Below are 25,538 nucleotides of genomic sequence, written 5' to 3'. Positions count from 1 at the left end.
CATGGGACATGATTGGAATGACCTCCCATCCTTCCATCATTGACCTTGCTCCCTTTATAAATAGAGATAAGAAAGGACCTCTGACAAGTATGTACAAAAATACAGAGCCAAAATTCTGCTTCTTTTGCTCTCCTATTTGTTGAGTTAGAAACTAACTTGAGCGTCGGAAGATCCTCATTGGAGCAACCTCCAGTGAGGACTTACCTTGCAGGTCCAGCTGCCACTTCCAATCGTCGCCGATCGATCTTTCCATTCGATTTTCATTGATCCGATCTTTGTCTAATTTTCAGTTCAACAGATCATGAGCCCTCACTCTTGTCTTTGGCTCTCTCGATTGTGTCCTTTCTCCAGCCAGTGGGCATCTTTTTCTGGCTTTCCGTTGTTCGATGCTCAAGTATAGTGGTTCAACTCTTGACTGAATATCCTATCAGAGACAAACCACAATATTATCCATGCCTCGAATCATTATGACAATATCATAGTCTAACTATATAGTCATCTAAATGGTGGTACTGATAGGTTATTTGATTTTGCATCAATTGGTCTCATGATGTTGGTTGATGAAGAGGCTCAAAATTGTCTCAGTTGGCTTATATGCTTCATTCGTCTCTCTGACATCTTTTCTTTATACATGAGTATCTATATAATAATAATAAAATAATATATAAATATTAAAAATAATATTTTATATTAATGCATAAGATTATAGGATAATCTCCCGCAACACCATATATCAAATTTTATTTTTTTATTTTTTTATTTTTTTAAATAAAAAATAAAAAATATAAATAGTATAATAAAAAATAAAGAATATTTCAAATTACTATCATCTATCTATATCTATCTATATAATATATATAATAATAGTAAAACAATAAACGGATATTGGAGGTGATATTTCACGTGGACACGTAAGATTTTAGAATAATCTTCTAACACGCCATGTGTCAAGTTTAGAAGCCTTTATGATTTTTTTTTTTGCTCCCGCAATGTATTTTTTTCTCTTTTCTTTCTTCAAACCCCTCTCGAGTCATCTCATTCTTTTTTTTTTAATTTCTCCATTTTTCCTTTATGTTCTCGTTTTCACGAGTCTCAATCTATTGGGAGGCTTCGAGCGATCGAAGTGAATATGGGGTGGATGGACCCCTGGTGGATCGTCACCCAGAAGATCGATGCCGCCATCCTATGGCCTCTCCTTGCTGATGAGTTCGTCAAATGGGACCCTGATGTGGAGGATGTAGATGGCTAGACGGCCCTACACTTTACGATCAGGTTGGGTTCGGAGGACTGCATCTAGATGCTCGTGGTGTCGGAACGGATGTGGAGCAGGTGAAGAGGGTACGACCGCAGGCATGGGTGTGATGGAGGTAGAGCGTTGATTTTTCATTGCATAATTTCGTTGATTTTCATGCACGAATTATAAAGTAAAAAAAAATATTTTTGAAGCTCCGACCTCTTCACACGAATCACAAAGCAACAGAAAAAAAGTTTTCAAATCACACGTGCTGTGCATATGAGGCAGTAAGGAGTAAAAGAAAAAAGAAAAAAATATTTTATATGGGGCAGACGAACCCTGATGGACTGCCCCTCAGAAGATCGACACTGCCATCCTATGGATCCTCCTTATCGACAAGTCCATCGAATGGGACCTCAACGCGGAGGATGTGGATGGCCAGACAGCCCTACACTTGACGATCTAGCTAGGTTCGGAGGAGTGCATCCGCATGCTAGCAATGTCAGAGTGGATGTAGAGCAGGTACGGTCGCAGATGCAGGTGTGGTGGAGGCAGAGCGTTGATTTTTCATCGCACAGTTCTGTTGCTTTTTCACGCACGAATCATAAAGTAAAAGAAAAAAATAATTTTAAAGCTTTGATTTTTTTGCACGAATTACAAAGTAATAGAAAAAAAATTCAGATCACACGTGCTGTGCAAGTGAGGCCGCAAAGAGTAAAATAAAAAAAATATATTTTTAAAGCCTCGATCTCTTTACACGAATCATAAAGCAATAGAAAAAAATTTCAGATCCCACGCATCGTGCAAAATTAATAGGCCCGAGCATCGCCCGACCACTATGTTAGTATAATCTATATAATAATAGTAAATCGATATATAAATATTAGGAGTGGCATTCTTATTGACACTAAGATTATAGGATAATCTTCCGCAATGCCACATATCAAATTTTATTTATTTTTTATTTTTTATATTTTTAAATAAAAAATATAAATATAAATCTATATAATAATAATAAAGCGATACATAGATATTATGGGTGACATTCCGTATTGACACGTAAGATTATAGGATAATCTCCCGTAATACAATATGTCAAATTTTATTTTTTTTATTTTTATATTTTTAAATAAAAAATAAAAATAAAAATTTTTATTTTTTATTTTTTTAAATAAGAAAAAAAAATATAAATAGTATGATAAAAAAATAAAAAATATTTTAAATCTATCTATATATATATAATAATAATAAAGCGACATACGGATATTAGGGGCGACATTCCGTATTGACACATAAGATTATAGGATAATCTCCCGCAATGCCACGTATCAAGTTTTTATTTTTTAAAATTTTTTATATTTTAAATAAAAAATATAAATATAAATAGTATGATAAAAAAATAAAAAATATTTTAAATCTATCTATATAATAATAGTAAAGTAATACATGGGTATTAGGGATGGCATTCCATATTGACACATAAGATTATAGAATAATCTTCCACAATGCCACATGTCAAATTTTTTTTATTTTTTATATTTTTTAAATAAAAAATATAAATATAAATATTATAATTAAAAAAATAAAAATATTTCTATATAATAATAGTAAAGTCATGTATGGGTATTAGAGGTGGCAGTCCATATTGACACGTAAGATTATAAAATAATCTTCTACAATGCCACATATCAAATTTTATTTTTTATATTTTTTAAAATAAAAAATATAAATATAAATAATATGATAAAAAATAAAAAAATATTTTAAATTATTATCTATCTATCTATATCTATCTATAAAATAATAATAAAATGATAAATGGATATTGAGGGTAACCTTCTGTATTGACACGTAAAATTATAGAATAATCTTTCAACAGGCCATGTGTCAAGTTTGGAAGCCTCTATGATATTTATTTTTTTTGTTTCCATGGTGTATTATTATTATTTTTTCTTCGAACCCCTCTCGAGTCACCTCATTTTTTCTCTTAATTTCTCCATTTTTCTTCTAATTTTTCATTCTCATGAGTCCCAATTGGTTGGGAGGCTTCGATCAGTCAGAGCGGATTGGGGCGGACGAATCCCTGGTGAACCACCATCCGAAAGATCGATGCTGTCACCCTATGGATTCTCCTTGCCGACGAGTCCGTCAAATGGGACCCCAATGCGGAGGATGCGGATAGCCTTATACTTCACTGTCGGGCAGAGTTCAGAGGAGTGCATCTAGATATTGGCAACATCGAAGAGGACATGGGGCAGGTGAAGAGAGTACGGTCGCAGGTGCGAATGTGGTGGAAGCATAGCATTGATTTTTCATCGTACAGTTTCATTGATTTTTCATGTATGAATCATAAAATTAAAAAAAAATATTTTTGAAGCTTCGATTTTTTTGCACGAATCTATATCTATCTATAAAATAATAGTAAAACGATAAAAGGATATTGGGGGTAACCTTCTGTATTGACATGTAAAATTATAGAATAATCTTTCAACAGGCCACGTGTCAAGTTTGGAAGCCTCTATGATATTTATTTTTTTTGTTCCCATGATGTATTATTATTATTTTTTTCTTCGAACCCCTCCCGAGTCGTCTCATTTTTTCTCGTAATTTCTTCATTTTTCTTCTATTTTTCCATTCTCACGAGTCCCAATTGGTTGGGAGGCTTCGATTAGTCAGAGTGGATTGGGGCGGACGAATCCATGGTGAACCACCATCCGAAAGATCGATGCTGTCACTCTATGGATCTTCCTTACCGACGAGTCCGTCAAATGGAACCCCAATGCGGAGGATACGAACAGCCTTATACTTCACTGTCAGGCTGAGTTCAGAGGAGTGCATCTAGATATTGACGGCATTGGAGTGGACATGGGGTAGGTGAAGAGAGTACGATCGTAGGTGCGGATGTGGTGGAAGCATAGTATTGATTTTTCATCATACAGGTTCATTGATTTTTCATGTATGAATTATAAAATTAAAAAAAAATATTTTTAAAGTTTTAATTTTTTTGCATGAATCATAAAGCAATAGAAAAAAATTTTCAGGTCATGCATGCTGTGTACATAAGGTAGCAAGGAGTAAAAGAAAAAAAAAAAAATTTTGGAGACCTCGAAGGCTTGACCTCTCCGAATGAATTATAAAGTAATTAAAAAAAAATTAGATCTCGTATTTTGTACAAAATCAATAGCCCAGGCACCGCCTAGCCACTAGTTTTTTTTTATCAGAAAACAATATTAACGTTGATTGGATCATGGATTTGTTAAACAATTTTTGATTAACGTAAGTCACAGGGATGTGGAAGTCGCGCACCGTGTCAATATCTAACGGCATCCGGGGTGAAACGACGGCGATCGCTGTCCGTTGGTGAGTATCCTTTTTTTTTTTTTTTAAGTTACCAGCAAAGTAAGATGGCAGAGGGGCATTTTCTTTTTAAAAATTCCGCATAGAAATTTCTATGGCCACGTCCTGAGAGAATTATTCCCACATCCCGCAAACTTTTGTCACGCCTGACGTATATATAAGCCCCATCGGAAGGACTCGGACCTCCATTGGAAAGAGAGAGAAAAACCCTAGCACCCAGACTTCCGCCTTCAAGGGTTTCATCAGTTCAATCCCCAAATGGTACTCCTCTTCTCCCTCGATCACCTCCTTTTCCTTCCTGTCCTCAACTCTATCTCCTCATCTCGTCTCTTAATGCTTCGGGTTTTCTTGTTCTTTCGTTTTCCTCGCAGGCGGATTCTCCTCGCAGAAGGTAAGACCCTAGTTCCTGTTCCTTTTCTCAGCGGATTCTCCTCGCAGTGTTTTATGGTTCGGATTTCTGGGGTTTGGGATTTGTTCCCATTGTTCTCGCTGCTTTTGGTCCCAATTTCTTGAAATTTATTAGGGTTTGGGCCGCTTTTTGTCTTCGTTTTCTGGTTTGTAGATGGTTCTATTTCATCCGAAATGATGTTTGGCTGTGCAAGAATTAGCGTTTTTTGACTGCTATCGTCGTTCATATCATCTATTTATGATCCATGAACCAATTTTTTTTAGAAAAAAGGGTCATTACCCGCTATGTTCCCGACGATCCAGGGTCGGGGGGGGGGGGGGGGGCGCGAAGTGGGAATTTTGGGGAAAAACCCCATCGGGAAAAAAAAGGGTCTAGTCCAGTCTGTAATTCAATGTTTTTTGTGGTTGTACTGATGCAACTTACGAATCCCATGGGATTTTGGGCCCAATCATTCAAACAGGCCCTTAGACGAAATTTATGCCATCATCATCCTGGATTAGGACCAAATAATCATTGTTTAGATGATATTTGTATTTTCCCATGCTGGTTCTGGACTGCATGCTTTTTACTTTTTTTTTCTTTCCTTCTTTTTTTTTTTGTTTTTTTTTTGGGGGGGGGTTGAATTGCTGATAATTAATAAGGCAGACATGCAATTTTGTGGGGCAATGGTGCAACTTTGCAATGTATGCTTTATTGTCAGATTACGTATCAGACATTGCCTCAATTTGAACTAGTTTCTTCCTTTAAAATTAAGCTGGATGTAATGTAATCTGTGTTTCTTGTTTGGCTTAATGATACTTAAAAATGGATCATGTAGTCTGCATGCGCATATGGCTGTTTCAGCATGGGAATTGACATATTTGCTGATATCTAGTTATGGGACTCTTCTTGATTTTATGAGCTTTTTTATTAGTTCATTAAGCATACATATAGTTCTATGGTTGTTGAGGGTGCTTGTTAGAACTAGCATTAGTCTTTAGTGAGTTTTGTTTGTTATCTTAATTTTCTGAATCTGATGACTCATATGTGGGTTATATATTTGAGTTTCACTTTCTTTAGTCACCCATTAGATTTAGCACTTCTATTGCTTTCATCTGGTCATTATACCATCTCGCACACCATCCCTTCCTTGTTGGCTGATTCCATATGACTCATGGCAATCTTTAGTTTTCCTCTTATATGTTCTTTATGGATGATCAACATTGAGTTCAAGAAGCATAAGCATGGAGGGAGAGCAGCAATGAGGTTTTGTTTGGGGGAGGGGGATTTGTGTCAGAAACTTTAGTGGAGCATGTACATCATAAACATATTGATTTGGTTCACTTTCTGAATGCATTCTTTGATTCTTTGGTACTTGTCAGCACAAAATGTGTAATATAGCTTGTTTATTGGTCTTGTACCTTCATGTAAGGTTTAAGCCCTTTCCGAACACTTGTTTGTGGCTTATGCCCAGCATGTGCTTGTTAAAACTTATTAAAATATGAGTAGTTACAGCTTCAAGTCTTCAACATCATCTAGATTGTGTGACCATTGTCTCTATGTTCATATTATTCACCTGAAAAATATTGCTGAGATGTTGAAGTAAATAATCTGAAGAGGTTTTCTCCAGGTAATTTATTTAGATTATCTTTTGGTTGGCAATAGTCTTTTAAACATGGAACTGAGTATAAGCTACTGTTATGAAATGATTGATTTGTTCCCATATCGATTATAGTTACTATGGATTAAACAAGTGAAGCAGGATAGGGTTACGTTGTGGCTTTGATAAGTTAAGAATAGGAGAAGTCCTCAAAACTGCATCGGCTCAAACTTCATCAATAAAGTGCCTTCTCTAGATATAGCTAAGAAGCATCTTAGTGGTTTTAAATTGTTTGGCAATGATTTTTCCTTTTCCCGCAAGTTTGATGGTTTTTTCTTGGTTCTTGCATAATTTTTGTGAATATATGAAAATTTTTAGATCTCTTTTTGTAGATGCAGTATCTAAAAAAAACCCATGTTATAGGTAGGTTTTATACACGTATGTGCTGTTTTCCCTAATTTTCCATTGATTTATTTCTTTCTAAAATATATTAAGTTCGACTGATAGTTTGATGCACTTGAATTTGGCATTTCAAGACGTTCTGTTTTATATGTCATTGATACAGATGAAATGTTTTGTTTCAGGCTATCAACCAAGATTAGCAGAGATATGCTGTGAATACATGATCACTTAATCTCTTTTATTTAGACTTTGAATTTTGTGATGATGGATGAACTTATTCTGGTGCCACATGTCATGATATTTTGTTATGTATATTTAAAAACTTTAGTATCATATTACTATACTTTTCTTATTACATGGTTATACTATTTTGATTTTTTTTAATCCATGCTTGTTACATAGTGGTAGGGATGCAAATTGGCCTGTTTAGACCAAGGTTCGCTGAATTGGTACTAGATGGGGTACTTGCCGGTGATCAGCTCGGGGGGGGGGGCCTAACCCAAACCTATGAGAGAGAGAGAGAGAGACTTCTGAATTGCAGGCTGTGTGGGCCGATGTGATTTAATAGCTAGGCCGAACATAGTTTAAAAGTCGGGGGAGGGGTCAAATGTGATTTTAATAGCATGGAGAGGGGGAATTTAAGCGAACCGGTCCCCATAACGTTTTCATAGGTCAAACTATGTTGGTCCCCGATCTGTCATACTAGTTGGTTTGGCACGGTTAAGCAAAACTTAGTTTAAACAATATACTAGTAATTGTTAAATTTTGTTTGCAAAATATGGGCAGTTGGGTTGGTTTGGGTCAAATTGTTTCATGCCTAACAATATCGTGCTGGTAGGTTTAGTGCAACCAAACTTGCAGCTATCACAACTCCTTGTATTTATTAAAGGGACGCAAAGAGCACTTCATCCATGGTGAATTCCAAATTTAGATGGATAATATTTTGGATTTTTTTTTAATGAAAAGGTTAGATCAGTAAATAAGGCAACAACATGTGACCTTGGCTACTGGTGGTAGGTAGAAAATGCTCACCTCTTTTTTCTTCCTTCTTAATATTGGTACCATGACCTGCCAACCCCCGCCCCCCCCCTCTTGCCCCACTAAAAAGAAAAAAAGAAAAAAAAAAGAAAGAAGTATCTGAACCCCTTTCCCTCAAAAGACAAATCTTAGCCATGACGTAAACCCAAGATTAAATCATGTGGTGGGGTCCTGTGCGTATGTCATTCCTAAGTAGCACTTTCTTTCCTTGCATTTCTTTTCTCTTGAATACATGGGCTTTAGGACCATGAGATGCTACTTTTAAGGTCTCTTTCAAACTAATGGTTTCCTAGTATCCTATTTGATGAAGTTTTGGTGATAAATTGATGATCTAGACAAAACAATTTGCTTACATAGTGTCTTCTTTCTTAATACCTAAAGAGGATTCATGCTGTTGTCACCTTATATAGATAAAATGTGATTTGTCAGTAATTTTTCCCGTTGTTATGCATAATTGCATATCAATCATCTTTTAGCATGTCTTAGGATTTGCTGATATTGTGATCCATCTTTCTTTTTTTCCGATCTATTCCTATAAAACCTTTTTTGTAGTCATGTATCTGGTGGTTCTTAGGAGGTCTTAGGATAATATGATATTATGATATCTTCCTATTTGTCTTCTATTGTCACTCCAGTGGTGGGGCTGTTTGTTTTGGTTTTTTAGTTACTGTCTCTCCTTTGCCCAACTTCTCTCGTTGCATTGATAAATGCACACCCATTTTTATAAGAATCACCTTGTCATTTCCTTCTTTTTTTTAAGAGCCAAAAAGCTGCACCCAATACAAAAGTGAATATGTTGTGTAGCCTGTCTCATGGTAAGAAATGTATTAATCCTGGATGTCCATGCCTCATGTTTATCCAGACATGAGGCATTAATTAATGTAATCTTAGTTGTATTGTTTTTGAAAGGGTCTGGCCAAAAGTTGATTGCTGCTTTTTTTCCCCATTAGTATTATTGGTATACAAAGAAATAGATGTTTGTGTTACCCCATACTTGCGGAAAAAAAAAAAAAAGAAGCAAAGTACAGGGGATGTCATAAGATAAAATAGAAATCTTATCCCTAGCAATCAAGTAGCGAAGTATGAAGTTTTCTGTTTGTTAGTGTCCTTTGGGATTTCTTTTTCTTTCTTTTTTTTTTTTTTAAGTTAGCATTTATTTTGATTGTTACTAACATAAAAACATTGTCTCTTCTTTAACTTTTTGGGGTAAACAATTGAGAGACCTTTAAACATCAAAACTAGGAATTGATTTCGTTATCTTTAAAATCACTTCGAACTAAACTGTATTAGTTCCTGTCAGCATGAATTTGTCTTGTGATAATTTGTTTTGGTCTGAACTAATGAGCGTGTTACAAATGTCATTGATTTGGCTAAAGAATTAGAATGATGATAATGATTTTAGTATAGTTAATTTCTTTTCCCTACTCCACATATGGTACTGGACAAGCAGTGTTTGTGATGTAGGCTAGCTGCAGTGACCCATTGTAAATGATTAATGTGCAACTGTAAAGTTTCCAGCCTCATCATTGATGACATGGGAAATATGGTCTCCACATGGGGAGAACTAGAGAAGCTTAATCTGGTGGACTTGACAGTGGGCAGTGACAGGTCTCTGCTCTTTCTGACTGATGCAGATTGGGCACCTCTCTACTATATTTGTGAAACCTGAAGGAAAATTTCCACACTATTGACATGTCCTTTAGAATCATGCAGTAGGAGGTTTGTATAGCTCACCTTCCAACTCATTAAGGAAGGATGTGTCCTTATGGACCTTTATGGCCCTGGTAGGTTTTAGCTTACTAACCCATTGGCTAAATCTGATATTGAGGGCCTTTTAACCAAGAACCAGCAATGTAACTTGTTGTGGTCATTATAAGCTGGAAGGCTTAGGAGGGTCCAATTCATACATCAATTTATGGTTCAATATTTAATAGGAAAATTGTGCACCCAGGTTTTGTGTTGTATGCTACCCATGTAGACTATAAACATCTTGCCAACGTGACTGTAGGTCTATGATTGGATGCCATAGGATGATGCTCAAGTCAACGCGTACAGTTTCCTACAGCATAGGCTGATCTTGACACTTTAATTATGCCTTCAGGATCTTTGGTAGTCAACTGAAAGAAGTCGGGCTTAGCTAGAAAAGGCTATACTTTATCACTGAGATGGAATACCGAGCAAGGAATAGATTCATAAGCCTTTCAATTGATGCTTTGCAGGAACCATAATCTGTGGAGGCTTTTCTGTTTTGTATTACTTTAAATAGGCTAGCAGTGTTGACCAGACGTTCTGAACTTTTAAGACATGTCTGAATCTTATGAGAATGGCATATAGAAAGTTAAGTGGAAGAGACTAGTGTCAATTGATATGATATGTTTCAGCATGTATTACTATGAATATAGCTTCCTGGCTGACATGATAGGGAGTGGAGCAAATGACTTGTGCTAGGCTTATAGTTGATGTATACTCTATATGAGGTATTGGATGGCAGAATGTATGTTTTCTATGAACAGTGTTAACCATGGTTCACATTTTAAATAAAAAATACGGGTCAGTTTCTACATTGTTTGCAGAGTATATGTGGTAAATTGGTAAATATTGAATTTCTTAAACTTTCTATAATTTGAGCATAATTATTTTTTCTCATGGTTCTTCCTAATCTGATATGTTTCTTGATCTTTCCTTATATTCTTTAAGAGGTCGGTTGACACCAGTGCGTTCTGTTCAAGCCTGGTTAATTAAACTGCCTTTCTACTGCCATATAACCAGTGCTCACTAGTCTGTTGTAAATTAATGAATTAATTATCAAATGAAAAGTTATTTTCAACACTTCCTTTGTGTATGTTTAACTTTTTAACTTCTGGAAGGTTTACTTCATATATTTTTGAGTGTTTGTAGGTCTTCACGGTCGCCATCTCCTTACAAGCATCACTCTAGATCAAGATCCCATTCTAGGGGTCGATCCCAGTCCAGGTCCCACTCTCCCCTTCCCAGGTCTCGAACGCGATCACGGTCTGGAAGTCGTGGCAGGTCTTTTAAGTATTCAGTTTTTTTTTTTTAAATTTTGTTTTCTGGATCGTCAGTTCATACGTAAGATGTTAAAAATATAAATCTTTTATGTTAAATATATTCTCCAACAAGAAATCTATTGCATGTGGTTGCAGGGTTGAAGCAAGAAATCCTGGAAATACTCTTTATGTAACGGGCCTTTCTTCTAGGGTTACAGAAAGGGATCTTGAGGACCACTTCTCCAGAGAGGGAAAGGTTTGTTTTTGTGAAAATTTCATGTTTTTTCTAATTGTGCTGGATTGGTGGTGTTAATGTCTTGTATTCTCTTAGGTGGTTGGATGTCGTTTGGTTGTTGAACCCCGTACACGCATCTCTCGGGGTTTTGCATTTGTGACTATGGACACAAATGAAGATGCAGAGCGCTGCATCAAATATCTCAACCAGTCAGTGCTGGAAGGGCGGTACATAACTGTGGAAAAGGTAATTTTTTGCACCATGGCTGCATTCATTATTAGCATGCAGGACCTTTTATCTTATCCTTTCCTTGACTTGGAGGTTTTTGGCTATATTCAGAAGACATTGCGTCAGATATGTTGGCAGCAATCAAGATGATCAGTTCATCCATTTCAACTTTAGTCATACAGCTTGATGAATGGCCAGCCTAACGGTTTTCCATGCATCACACCAACTTAACATAGCAAAATTTCCAACTAAACAACTTCAGCAATTCACCTTCAACTCTTACAACAACTAATCAGTGGACATTATCATCTCTCTAATCGGGCATATATGGTATCTCGCACATAGCATTCATCTAGCAGCTCTGCCAGTCATGTCTTGATTTTAGTATTTTTGTAGTCTTTTTTGTTTTTTAAATATGAGGCCTGGAAATAAGACTACTAATACTTCTGCTATGTGATTTTCAACAAGAACTGTTGTTTTATGAGGGACACCATCTATCATTATGTTCTAATTGCATGCTCAGCTTGGGCTCGGGGAAGCTGTAAAGAGTTAAAAGGCATTTCTTGTTTTCTTTTCAGTCAAGGAGGGGACGCGCACGAACACCCACGCCTGGACATTACCTTGGTATGAAAAGTTCTCGCGACAACAGTAAGTTTTGCCCCTCAATGAACAAAATGTGATCCTTGTTATCATCTAATCGCTCTTCCCCCTGATTCTTTCATCAGATTTCTGCAGTGGTACTATTCTTCACTCCACTCATTTTGTCCTCGTCTCTGTTGCAGGCTATCGACATGACCGTGGAAGATATCGTGGAGGCTATGATCGTGATGACTACGGTGGCGGCTATCGTCGATCTCCAAGACCCTCACCTTATCGGGGTGGTCGTGACTATTCCCCTCGGAGATCGCCTTATGGTGGTGGTAGGGGAAGAAGAGAACGATCAAGGTCCCTACCTTACTCTCCATATGGAAGCCCTGATAGGGGCTATGGGCGACGTGCAAATGGGTATGCCAGATAATTTTGGCCCCAGTTCTTAGATCCGGATGACTAATGGATGGTGTGGAGATGATGATTGGGTCTTCAAGCTTGTTTTCCTTATTTAAACCGGATTGAATGTAGTTTTAGACTTTCAGAAGTCATGTCATCCCTAGTTTGTTCAACTGTTCTGGCTGTGTGGCTTTTCTTTACCTTCTTTGCTTCAAACAGTAGGTGTTTGATGGATTTAAAAATAGGTTAACTTTCTGAAGAACGTGAAAAAGTTGCTTAGAGACATCAGTTTGCCTTTTGAATGATTGTTGTTTCCATTGGCTGCCAAACTATTGTTTGTGCCCATCAATCTTACGCTTTATAGTGTGGAATGATTGCATGCCAATATATGAACAAGAATATAAAGTTCATAGGATGATGTGTTCAGGAGACAAAATTAGCTCCTTTCCGACACATCTCCGATCTGCTGCTATCTCCCAGGCGTTGAATTACAGGTCATACAGCAGTATTCTAAAAGGCCTTTTGATTGCTACTCAGATCTCAACAGAGAAAAGCTTTAATAATTCACTCAAGCCGTGCATAAAAAGGAGTACGCAGAGAATGACCTTCATTTCACTCGATCTAGCAGTGTGCATGGTGCCAGTTCGAAAAGACTAATGCCAGGGTAACATGGAAAGGTCAACACAAAAATCAGAGAGCGACATACGGTTCCCAGCCTCGTGATCTAAACCCGATGCTATGGCTGACCTGCTAAACTTCTCTAGAACGCTGGAAGCAGTTGGAGGGCTCGGTTCATGGTGTCCGTGTTTCAAAGAGGCTTGGGATTGGAGATGGAGAGACCGCGAGCGAGAACGGGTTTCGGACGTAATGGTGGGAGGTTACCCTTTTTGTTTTTCTATTATTTTAGCCGAGAGCGCTTGATTCAGATGGGAGGCTTGAAAGGACACGTACGGTACAGTGAAGGCAGGGAAGACGCAGGAGAGCCTGGCGTGTGCATTACTCAATTGAGGAAAAAAAGAAAAGAGATTTAGCGGCCTTGTAGCTTTTCCGTGACATTTCGCGGTAACCTTGGCACCAAATCATCTCAATATCATGATAGCGAATTTGACATACCTTCCCTTGAAAAACGTAGAAAAAGATAAAAACTAAAGTTGGGAAAGATGAACCGTAAGCGTGTGGTTCATTATATGGATTCTTCTCTCAAAAGGTGGAGATCCAATGAGGTCACAACGATATAATTAAATCTTTTTTTTTTGATGAAAACAATATAATTAAACTTGATGATTTTTTTAAGTTTGCTATGTTTCATTCATTATACTTACCTTCAAAATAATTAATTTCTTATTCTACGTTTAGGTTGCGAGTTTTTGAATATTCAACGGTGTTTGCACTTAGAAATCAGGGACAATTTTGTTTTGACGGATGTGTCATAGTAATAGCTAATAAAAAATAAAATTTTTTTTGGACATCGTGGATGATATTGAAAATCCGACGTAGAGTATATCTTTTTATGTGATTGATCTATATCGTCATCATTTTTTAACGTATATTTAATATTTATAATTCTATTTTTTTGTTTGAAAATTTTGAATGATGAAAATACTTCTGTTCTTTGGAAAAAATTATGACATACCAAAGAACATGAATATTTTCATCATTTAAAATTTTCAAACAAAAAAACAGAACTGCATGCATTAAATACGCATTGGAAAATGATTGGACAAAACTATCCCTTTTATATTTTGATATTGTGGGTCATATTGTGATATCATGTATACAGAAAATCATAATTTGATGCAGGATGTCATAATATGTCATATGATGTCATAATATATCATATGTTATCATAATTTTTTTAAAAAAATAGATATCTTTTCATCTTTTAAAATTTTTAAATAAAAAAATAAAATTATAAATATTAAATATATATTAAAAAATAATATTATTGTGAACCAACCGTATAAAGTAGTATATATCATGTTGAATTTTCTACGCCGCCCACGGTGCATGAAGAATTTTTTAATAAAAAATTTGAAAGCGAAGTCTTATCTATTCCACGTTCACCGTTTTACTTCAATTTCACAAGAGGTCACGTCAAGGGTCCTGAAAGAGGGGAAAGGAATCCTTGTAGCCTGCTTTCAATTCCATCTAAAGACATTTTTTTTTAATACAAAACTACCCTAAAGACTGACTTAACTAGACTTGGCACCGATAACGCCAACTAAACCTGACCTTACCCAACTCAAGATCTATTATAGCCGACCTAGAGGCACTAAACCTACCCGTGATTGGAACTAGCATGACTAAAATTCTTTTGCTTGCAGAAACGTAGTGGAAACAATGTTTTACCATCTAGCACTTGCTACAAGTCAAAGGAAAAGTTTGAATTTTAATTTCCTAAACTAAAAGAAATTCTTCCTAAGACATGAGCAAGACAATCAAGAAGTCACATCTTTAGCACTTTCTTTGAGAAACCACATATTTACCACCAAGTGATCTATTTTGAAAGTGGATTCAGTCTAGCAATCCTAGCAGTCCAATCCTCGCGGCATATTGCTCTCTCTCTCTCTCTCTCTCTCTCTCTGTACGCGCGTGTGTATGTGTGAATGCGTGTGTGCCATACAATTATATATCATCCACTAGATTTTTGGCTTTGACTCGTCGATCCAACAAATTTCACTATAGGGCTTTGCTTCCAAGCCTCCAGCCCTTCAAGCTACTTGGTTAATTGGCTTAGTAGTGACAACAGAAGCAATGCTAAAAAAGAGGCTCGACATCCAATTACCATCCAATCAGACCTCGTGCTTGACGCGGCGCCCCGTGAATGGCCCTGTTTTAACCATTCCCACCAACCACTCCCAAAATTCCACCGATCTCCTCATGCCACAACAGACTGGAATCAAAGTAGTATCCGCTCCGGGCTCTGGTGCAATGCCTGTTCAACAATGTGTTTGCTTTGTGTTTCCACAAAAGCTCAAAGCTGAGGCATACGTAGTTATTATTCACTCTATCAATCACTATTCCTGCCGTTTTAGCAAAAAAGAAAAAGACTATTCCTGCCGTCAAAGTAATGTGAAAATGTGAACCGCGGTGCTTTGGGTATTGGCCATGTTCAGCGTCTCAGCTACTGTTTTTGTTGGCTTGTAACATGAAAACTCCAAATTTGTAATGTCGACTACCAAAGAAACCTTGGGCGGAGTCAGTGTTCGGTTTATGAATCACTACTCTTGCCAAAAACTAATGTGAAGAGGTCATATTGGTAACTATCAAATCTTATAGTCGACAGCCAGTTAATTGCAGATCTTGTCTGTTTCCATGCAACGCAAATAACCAAGCAGGCAAGCAAACGACCGGTATTAACTACTAATCTTTAGCTCCTCTCTCATTAGTCATTAATCTAATCCCAATCCCCCTCTGAAACGCTGCCTTAAGCCCCTCCGAAAACCATCCAGCAGTAGTACGTTACTTACGTACGCACTCCCCCACCTTTTATTTTTGAAGCTACGTACGTACTCCCCCTCACGAGCCACCGGCAATCTCTCTCTCTCTCTCTCTCTCGCTCGCTCTCGCATCTCACCACGTGTTCACGTGTCCGCATTACGCGCGCGCGCGAGGTTCGCTTGGCGGTTGACGGTGGTGGCGAGTTCTTCTTGTCTTTTACCCCGCCCCCAGGTTCTCTCCTCCGCCTCTGCCATGATTCCAAAGGAAGGCTCAAAAGAAAGAAAGAACACATAAAAAGACCTTTCCACCCCCCCTTCTTCTCAATTTTCTTTTCACTCCACGAAGTCCAAGAGAGAAAAAAATTAGAGAGCTAGAAAAGGCCAAACGGGAAGATAGGCGCCCTTTACGGAAGGCCACGACCTTTTCCTCTGTTTGAACGCACCGCAAAAGAAAGAGAAGAGATAGATGGAAAAAGTCGGCAGCATAATAGCGTATAGGCTGCCCTCACAAGTCCTCCAACCCTTTCCCATCCCCACCCCAACCTTTTTACTATATACACAGAAACCAAGGAAGCAGGGAAAAGCCTGGCCCGTTCCCAGTCCTGGCCTCTTGCGTCCGTGTCCTCATCCGTGGGCCAAAAAAATAAGAGAGGAGTGATCGAGAGCGAGATGGGACAAAAACAGAGAGAAGGTGGTGGTGGTTTTGCGAGGGTGGTGAGGAGAAATATTGTGGGCTGGCGAGGAAACCATCGTTGGGAGCCGCGGTTTTGGGGTGGTTCTTTTGTGGCGTGTGGCCAGCGCGCGTTGTCGGGTAGGCGGGTCGGACTTAGGCTTGGGGTGTTGGGTGAACCCACCGGGAGAGGGATTGATCTGGTTGTCCTCGTGTTCCTGGTCTTGTCACTGGATCCTAACACGACGCAATCGGCTAGATCTTGCCTTATATCATGCTTGTCCCCGTTTTGGATAGGGAATTCGGTGTCGATCCACCCACATGCTAGCTAGTAGCGTGGAGAATTTGGTATTATTTGGATTTACTTCATCTAAAGTCTAGATAGCATATGGATTTGATAATGACGATGGTTACTGTTGTCTATCCTGGTTACGATGGCTATCATAATGATTCTTGGTGCTTAGTGAGAAAAGTCTGTAACAAGGTTTTGATAATGACCGTCGTGGTTGCTGTCTAGTGCGGTTCCGTTGATTACCACATATTGTGGTAGGTGCAATTAGTGATAATTGACATTTAGAATCACATTTGCAGCTGTAACCGATACAGTAGATAGGGTTTAGATTGTATCTTTCATACGAAAGAATGGTTGATCTTCTTTCGTAGCATAGATCGTGTCCTGCATGGATCTCAAAGTATCCAAACCTCTTTATTCATCTAATTGTACAGTTTTTGAAACAATTATTGCACGATTCAATGATGGTTCACGTGAAGAAAAGTGAATCCTCTTTTTTTGTGTAAAAGACACAAATAGATAGATGCTTGTTCTAATTCCTAATTGGCAAATTGATTTGATAGAAGGAGAGGACCACCTCATATTGCCTTGATCAAGTTCAATGAGATACTGCGTGCCAAAATGGGACAGCTAAGATCTCTAAGGGTTTAAGCTGGATACTGCATGGCGTCCCACTCGCAATTGCCACATATAAGACTTGTGATTCTTGTAGTTGAATAAGACTGCATCGACAAGAGTCAATTGCTTCCAAGAATGGTTGTACGGGGTAAGGTATGTTGAACCGATATTATCGATCGTTTCGATCGATCGACGGTATGGTTCGGTATGGTTTCATATCGTACCGAACCGACGATCCAAATCGAAAAAAAAAAGAGAAAAATAGAAAGAGAAAGAAAAAAAATGAGGGAGGAGAAGGAGCCGGCGGCGCCATCGGACGGCCTTCGACTGGTCGTCGTGGCCGTCGGAAGGCACAGTCCACGCGCGCGGTGCCACGGGCGTGAAACAGGGGCATCGCCCCTGTTTCGCAAATTTTTAAAAAAAATATGATTTTAAGTGAAGTCGGCAAATGATTTGCCGGATTTATGATTTTTATTTTTTTTTTAAAAATTCTTAAGTCGGCAATCCAGTTGTCGACTTCATAAGTTAAAAAAAAAAAAAAAAATCGAAACAAACGTCGTCTGTTTCGAAAAAGAAGAAGGCTCCGCACGTTCGACCGTCCTCAGGCCGTCGGCGTCGACTCACCGGCCACCGGAAGCCTCACAACTGAGGCACCGTCCGTTCGATAGGTTCCCCACCCCTCCTCCGAGCGCTCGCTGTCTCTTTTTTACTTTCTTGAAAGTTCTATCGGACGATACGGAGCTCGAAAGTCCTCCGACGGTCGCAGCCGGCCACCGCCGACCTCTGGCGGCTTCCACCTTCCTCTCCCCCTCTCCTCTCTCTCTTTCTTACTTTTTATTTTTTTTTTCTTCGGTACCGTCGGTGTACCGATTTTACCGATTGAATCGTGCCAGTTCTCCGTCGGTCCAATACGAGATGGGGTGTATCGATCGGTTCGGTATGGTATGGCAAATTTTAGTATGGGAAAAACATAATTTTCATCCTGGAGGTAAAATCTTTGATGATTCAACCTGGCATTAGAAAGATAGATTATGGATCCAAGGAACATTTAATAATTTATAGGAGAGGGAGGAATCAGCCAGCTTGTGACTGCAGTACTCTTTTGTAAAAGATTTGGAAATCCATGATCGTGTTAAGGCAAGAGGAAACACTTTGGTGCAGAGCTACGCTGAAAGAAGAGAAGACTGCCATAATCAGCATCATAAGACAAAAGTTTTTTGGACTATAATAATAAAACAAGAAGCAGGAGATGATTGCTCGTATTCTCCTAAAAGAGGTGGATGGAAGGATGTGTCTGATTTAACATGCACAAGAGATAAACTGGTTTTATTCAAAGAAATCTACACTAAGACAGTAGTTCTATAATTCGGAGATAGTATTCACTTAGTTTCTCAACTTCGAACTTAAAATAAGAAGTCATACATTAGCTGTTATTCTATGCAGAGCAAAGTTATGAACTTATCGTACATTTTTAACTGACAACCATCCATTAAGTCATCTTCTAAAGGATGCAACTCGATATTGCCTAAATAATAGAGTGGTGAATTGTTGCTTCATATTGCGTGCGTAAAAGGAGCAACATTACTGATTGAGGAGCCACGTATTACCATCATGTTACCATCATGCAACTTTGAAACACAAGGGGATCTAATGGTTGCATGCTTCTTCCCATGCGTTTAGTGCGTGCGTTGTGTCTCTGCTCCAGAATCCTCTTCTGGCAGATCTTCTACTATTCCTTTTCAGCGAAAAGTAAACTCCTCAAATGTTTTTTCTAGTCACGACTTTAACCCTGTTTCTTTATTTTTGGGGAAAACCCAAGCAATCCTAGTTACAAACAGAATCAAGCACAGTATAGTAGTACACATCGTACAATGGTTCTCCCATTATCACTACTCCCAATCTCACCCATGGGATTCCTACACACACCTCTCAATGTTCTATGAATATTAAAACTCCAATAATGGGTTAGATAACATTTAGCTACGGCAACCACAATCTACGGCCAGTTGCCTGCATACCCTACGTACTTCGTCTATTTTTTTTTTTTTTTTGATACAATGGTTCGCCTACTTCTCGAGAGATATAGGGTCTCTCGTGCCAACGCCCATCGCCCTATAGACTTGCTAGGTCTTGCAGTGAGATGGCTTGGGCCCCATCCAAGGATTCCAATCATGTGCCCTCGGAGTAACGCTATCCTTTTTATGTGCCCATTCTCTGGGTTATGTCAGTGCACCTAAGAAATAGGCCGAGAACGCCACCGGGTTGTTTGCTGCTAAGGTACCTGGCAAGTTGCAATGGAGAAACCCACGCCAACATGAAACGTATAAGATGATGATGATGATGATGATGATGATGATGATGATGATGATGATGATGATGATGATGATGATGATGATGATAGAATGGAAGAACTCTTGTTTAAATGCATGAACACCACTCCGAAATCAATGCTTCCCTTTAAATCACCCTGTTATCACTATCTATTTTCCTTGTTTTGATTGGCTCTTGCTTGTTGCCTTTTTTTCTTTTTGGGTAACACTCTTGCTTGTTGCTTGATCCACGAAGGCAAAGAATTCTATGGCGCAGAACCATCATTATCGGGTTTGGTTATAATAATGCCCGGGTCATGGGCAACTTGGGTGTATCAGAGAAGTGTTAGTCATGACCAGCTTAATTAATCAAAGAGAGCATGAAGCACAAATAATAGTATAAGGAAGGAATAGAGGTTAAAGAAGTTTGGACCAAGAGTTTTCTTAAGTATTCATGCAAGAGCGAATTGGGCGCAGGAAGACCCTAATATAAATTATAATACAACAAATGCAACCACTGTTGGGGAATTCTAGTGGCTAAACATGGCCAAATGCTTGTCCACTTGTCTCCATTGGATAATTTAGCCTTTGGCATATGAAATATATGCGATCAACTCGTAATGACTAACATTTTTCATGTCGGTACATATGTTAGCTTTGATTTTTATTTTTTTATTTTTTTAAAATTTAATTAACTACAAGATATGTTTGGAATATTTCTACTTCAATCATATATTTATGATCAGATTTATGATATTTATGAGTAAATTTATATAATTTTAAATTTTAAATTTGATAAAAATATTAAATTTTAATAAAAAAAATATGTGAGAATAATAGAAATGTATTTTTAATTTTATATGGTGGGTGCATTAGATAAATTTTTAGTTTTTATATAAAATTAAAAAATTTAAATTATATATATATATATATATATATATATATATATATATATATATATATATATATATATATATATATATATATATATGTGTGTGTGTGTGTGTGTATATATATATATATATTCTTTAATGAGATCCTAGGCCGTCATATGTTAACCCTGTAGTAGGATTAGGAGAGAATGTGTCCACTTGGTATGAATATAGCTGTGCGCCTGCATGGTTGAACTCATGCCAATAATTTGATAGATATCCTTTTTAAATTTTTTTAGTTAATCGACTAAAAAGCCATCGTACTTAACTACCATCCTAATCAATGCTTTGCCAGTGAAGTCAGGGAAAGATAGGAGCGCCCATACGTTCCACCAGTCACCAACAAATTTGAGAGACATGGGTCTATCTAAGCAGCGCGCACTCAGAGACAGATGTAGACAAAACGACTCTACAAGAACCCCAAAGAAGGCACCATCCACGACACCCACTTGCATCCTTGGCCTCACCCAAGGGCCAAACCCAACAGGGGCTTCTCCCTCCCAGTACAAGTAGTGGTCCCACGAACACATGGCCCCACTCAGTAGCTTGCCGTGAACCCCCTGCAATTTGTTTATGATATTATACGCGAATGTTAATGTACAAAGAACCTGACACAACCTCTGACTCTCTGCCACCCTCCCCATCCTTTTCGTTTCAGACAGCCCTGTGGGTCAAACGCCTCTGCCCCATGCCATTTAATTATCACCACCCCAAGATCGCAGATTTCCGTGAAAAAGACTGCAGATTAATCACAGTGACAGAGAAAAAAAAATCATAAAAACAAAAGAGAGAGAGAGATTCCATTCCAATCTTAAGCCACCTATAGGTTCTAATCCATCCAACATACCTTAATAGATATATATACTATATTGCATTACTTAATTAGAAGGAATAATTGTTCCTCTAAGCTTTTATATATAATTCCTCAGGTTGGTGCAGCCTCACACCACCCTCTTCTTTTTCCTGTACGCTTCTTGTCTCTGAGGGTTTGGAGGGAAAAAAAAAAGAAAAATGGAGCTCGATGAGCATGGCTTCCTGGAAGAGCTTCTGGCTCTCAGGAGGGATACATGGGACACTCTTCCCACTGGAATGAGTGAGTTCTTCTCCAGTGAAGGCAGCTTGGACTGCTTCCAAGAGGGCCAAGGCTTGGTACCTCCCAGCTTCTCAGCGTTTGGAGGCCTCGCCCCGCCGGCGGAGCCGAATTTTGATTGTTTGAGTGAAGTCTACTGCCCGTTTGGTGCTGGGTTTGCCCCGGCAGCACCGGAGATCCAGTCGCTGTCGGTCCGGCCGGCGTTGGAGGATGCCAAGGTTGGTTTGGTCCATGGTGATCGGCATGGTGTGGTGGGAGATGGGCAGGCAGTTTGCAAGGTGGAGATGGGGCCGTCGGCGGAGGCGCCGGCGGTGTTTGGGATGGGTGGCTGCATGGAGAGGAAGAAGAAGAAGAGAGCTGAGGGTCTGCCGTCGAAGAATCTGATGGCCGAACGGAGGCGGAGGAAGCGGCTCAACGATCGCCTGTCGATGCTCCGGTCTGTTGTTCCAAAGATCAGCAAGGTAATGTTAAGGCTTAGATCAGATTTGGCCTCGATGTTTAAATTTGAAGTATTGTTGCTTTGGAACTTATAAACACTATCATATATGGTTGAGTAGTTGAGTTGATGAGAAGACTTGATATTGGCAGATGGATAGGACTTCAATTCTTGGTGACACCATAGATTACATGAAAGAGCTGCTGGAAAGGATCAAACGACTGCAGGAAGAGATAGAAGTGGGGCCGGATCAGCCGAATCTATTGGGCATCTTCAAGGAGTTGAATCCCAATGAGATATTGGTGAGGAACTCTCCAAAGGTAAATGGCTAGTCTTGTGCTTGGTTCTGGTTGAAGTCCATTGCTTTGGCAGTGAGTCTAATTTGTGAATTATGTTGTAGTTTGATGTCGAAAGGAGAGACTCCGACACCCGAATAGAGATTTGCTGTACAGCGAAGCCAGGTTTGCTGCTGTCGACCGTGAACACTCTAGAGGCTCTGGGACTGGAGATCCAGCAGTGTGTTGTTAGCTGCTTCAATGACTTTGGAATGCAAGCTTCTTGCTCTGAGGTAAGATGGTTAGCATAGAGCATAGTTGTGGGGTTTCATTACCTGAACTTTATGTTCATGTTTGTGTGTCTTGGTTTCTGAACTGTGATCTTTGTGTGATTGTGGCTGTGATAGGATGTGGAGCAGAGGGCTGTGATAAGCTCTGATGAGATAAAGCAGGCATTGTTCAGGAATGCAGGATATGGAGGAAGGTGTTTGTAGAAGAGAGATTCAAGGGGGAGCAGGTTTCAGGGCTTTTGCGCATCTCTGTCTCAGTGAGAAGCTTGGAGGTGAATAACAGATTTGGTTGCTGGCAGCTTCCCCAGCCTATATGACTTGTAGTACCTGGTTATTATTGCTTACTACTAGTTCAGAGGTGACCATCAATGTGAGGGTGTTTCTCTCCTTCACATACTGCAGAAAAAAAAAAAAAAAGGAAAATCTGATTGAGATGTTTTTGTAATGTGGGGTTGTGTGTTCATAATTTTTGTGAAAAAAATGAGCATAACTGACCAGAATATGTTCTCCCGAGTGCTTCTTCTCAGCTTCCAACTACTAACTTTCAATTAACATTCTCTGTAAATTATTAAAAAAATGGCTCCCAACTACTATGTTTTAGTTCTTGCTATAATATTCCCACTAGTATCCTAATTCCTACTATATGTTATGACGTTTATCTGAGACCATCCTACCAAACATGGATGGTGGAACTATTAATTTGAGACTTGTCATGGTAATAATATAATATTTCCAAGTTGTAGCTTCTCATTTTCTTTCTTGTGTCAGTCTTCTAAGCAATAGATTAGAGATTCAAATCAGCAGAAGAATTTGGTAACTGTCGTCTTATTCTTTGGCCTTGGTGATGACCTTGTAGGTTGGGGGGACCATGTCTAAATCCATCTTTTGCTCCAAAGAGCAAGATCCAGGCCAATCTTCTAGTTTAAGCTTAAAGATCTCACGAAATGACTTGGCTTTCAACGCTTTCTCTTATTTTTAGCACCATTCGTCTCTCCATTTTTATCATGAACCTTACATTATTTATTCCCTCTGCATTATACATTCCTCTACCCCGTGTTCTAAGTTTCTAACACGATACAAACATCAGAAAAGAAGCCCATAAACTAATATTATCACCTGCAGAAAGGTCGAATGTCCACCTAATCTCCTCTTTAAGAATGATGATGTGAAAATTTTCATTTTTATGAACAAAGCAAACATATTTATAGAGCAAAGAAGTTGGAGAGTAAAGGATCTCAATCAATAAACCTTTTGAATTCATAATATAAACAAAGGATAATCTCAACCCAAACATTTAGTGTGAAGCCCACCCTCTCAATTCTTAGAGGTTGGTGAGGAGCAGATGGGTCCTCAGCTGTGCACTGAATGATTTGGACTGCCAAGACAGAAGCTTTGTTGTTTTGTTTCTGAGCAGCGATAGGATACTGTCGAACGTAATGATAGCTGCCAGTCCACTTGATGGTCAACTGTGGCATGAATGGTGTACGTACCTGACACCAGTGAATCTATAGCTATTACTATGGTGCACAGCGAATTTGCTGCTCAGATTGAACAGCAAATCCCAGCCCCTTAAGGGACTGCTTTAATTTGCTTCAGAATTCATGGTTTGCGAGCAGGTGGTAAGTAGGGGACGTACTGGCCAGGCCAGCTAAGGTGACCAGCAGATACTTCCAACAGCATCTTAATGTTGAGAGGTAATCATATGTTAAGTTTGATAGACGGGATGGCTAAGGAAAGGATCAGACAATCATTTTATACCAGGTACACTTGAGCACTATGTAACTCTACCAAGATAATCTGATGAAGAATGCTCTTAAAAAGTTGCTTAAAAGATTTTTTGTGCAGAACAATTGTGAAGCTCTCTGGTGTTTCATCACAAGTATCGATTTGCTTGAAAGGCTCATTTGAGCTTAATTGATGTGGTTGGCATTGTTAGTGTCATGACCAAATATTATCATCGAGGTTTGGAGGAATTTTCAGGTTGTTCTCAGAGTTGCACTGGGCAGTTGTTGTGTGATATAAGGGTGAGGAGGTTCATGAAATTGACGTGGACTGGGCTGAGTGGAAAGGATGTTGGGCCTTTTGCTATGGAGTGTGTGTGTGAGAGAGAGAGAGAGATCCTTAGATTTGAAGTTGAGAAATTAAGAGAACCTTAGAGATATATAAAACTTCATCACAAGTTTAAATCAATCGACATCCATCACTTCAATCTTCTCAAGATCAAGACTGACATAGACATAAAGGCAACAAGTAAAACCAGTCCCCTTTGCTTGAACTTCAAACCGATCGGCCTAACTTGTGTACTAAATTCAAGGCTAGTTACGTTTGTGGGTCATTGGTCGGAGACTACCTGAGCACATGGTTAACCTTTTTGTGCACACTCCGACTTTAATTCCAAATTTCAAATCCCATTTCAAACTAAGATTTTGTTTTATCCCCGCATTGCTAAAGTGTTATTTCGATTTAAGCTCGAACTCTCAAATCTCACTTTAATTTTTATTGTGGTGCAGAAAAGATCTCTTTAATCCCACATCGATTATGAGTCAAAAAAAATATAACTTATATAGGTTATAATTTTTCTCCTACGTGAAGCATTTTTTAGAGAGCAGAATCATGAGATTCTAAATGAGCAAAACTCACTGAAGCTTTAATATGATTACGAGTCAAAATGGACAATACCTCATGTATGCGAAGATGAAGACATAAGTT

At 38.6% G+C, this 25,538-nt stretch overlaps 2 protein-coding genes across 2 annotated transcripts; both read left to right on the top strand.

Annotated features, from left to right (window-relative positions):
- The first annotated feature begins 4,719 nt into the window (after positions 1-4,719).
- LOC105055148 (uncharacterized RNA-binding protein C25G10.01) lies at positions 4,720-12,806 on the top strand. Its single transcript, XM_010936887.4, has 7 exons — positions 4,720-4,852; positions 4,963-4,982; positions 10,918-11,049; positions 11,184-11,283; positions 11,359-11,508; positions 12,069-12,138; positions 12,273-12,806. Exons 1-7 carry the CDS (start codon positions 4,850-4,852, stop codon positions 12,506-12,508), a joined length of 711 nt encoding a protein of 236 aa, XP_010935189.1. The 5' UTR covers positions 4,720-4,849; the 3' UTR covers positions 12,509-12,806.
- Positions 12,807-21,674: 8,868 nt separating this feature from the next.
- Positions 21,675-23,342, top strand: LOC105055150 (transcription factor BHLH3). The gene is made up of 4 exons (XM_010936889.4): positions 21,675-22,289; positions 22,417-22,584; positions 22,665-22,832; positions 22,947-23,342. The coding sequence occupies exons 1-4, from the start codon at positions 21,750-21,752 to the stop codon at positions 23,031-23,033; spliced, it is 963 nt and encodes a 320-aa protein (XP_010935191.1). The 5' UTR covers positions 21,675-21,749; the 3' UTR covers positions 23,034-23,342.
- The last annotated feature ends 2,196 nt before the right edge of the window (positions 23,343-25,538 follow it).

This window comes from Elaeis guineensis, chromosome 12 (assembly GCF_000442705.2).
Source record: "Elaeis guineensis isolate ETL-2024a chromosome 12, EG11, whole genome shotgun sequence".
In the NCBI taxonomy this organism is placed as follows: Eukaryota; Viridiplantae; Streptophyta; class Magnoliopsida; order Arecales; family Arecaceae; genus Elaeis; species Elaeis guineensis.
The sequence above is the reverse complement of the archived record's forward strand: the minus strand, read 5'-3'. Positions and strand labels throughout refer to the sequence as shown.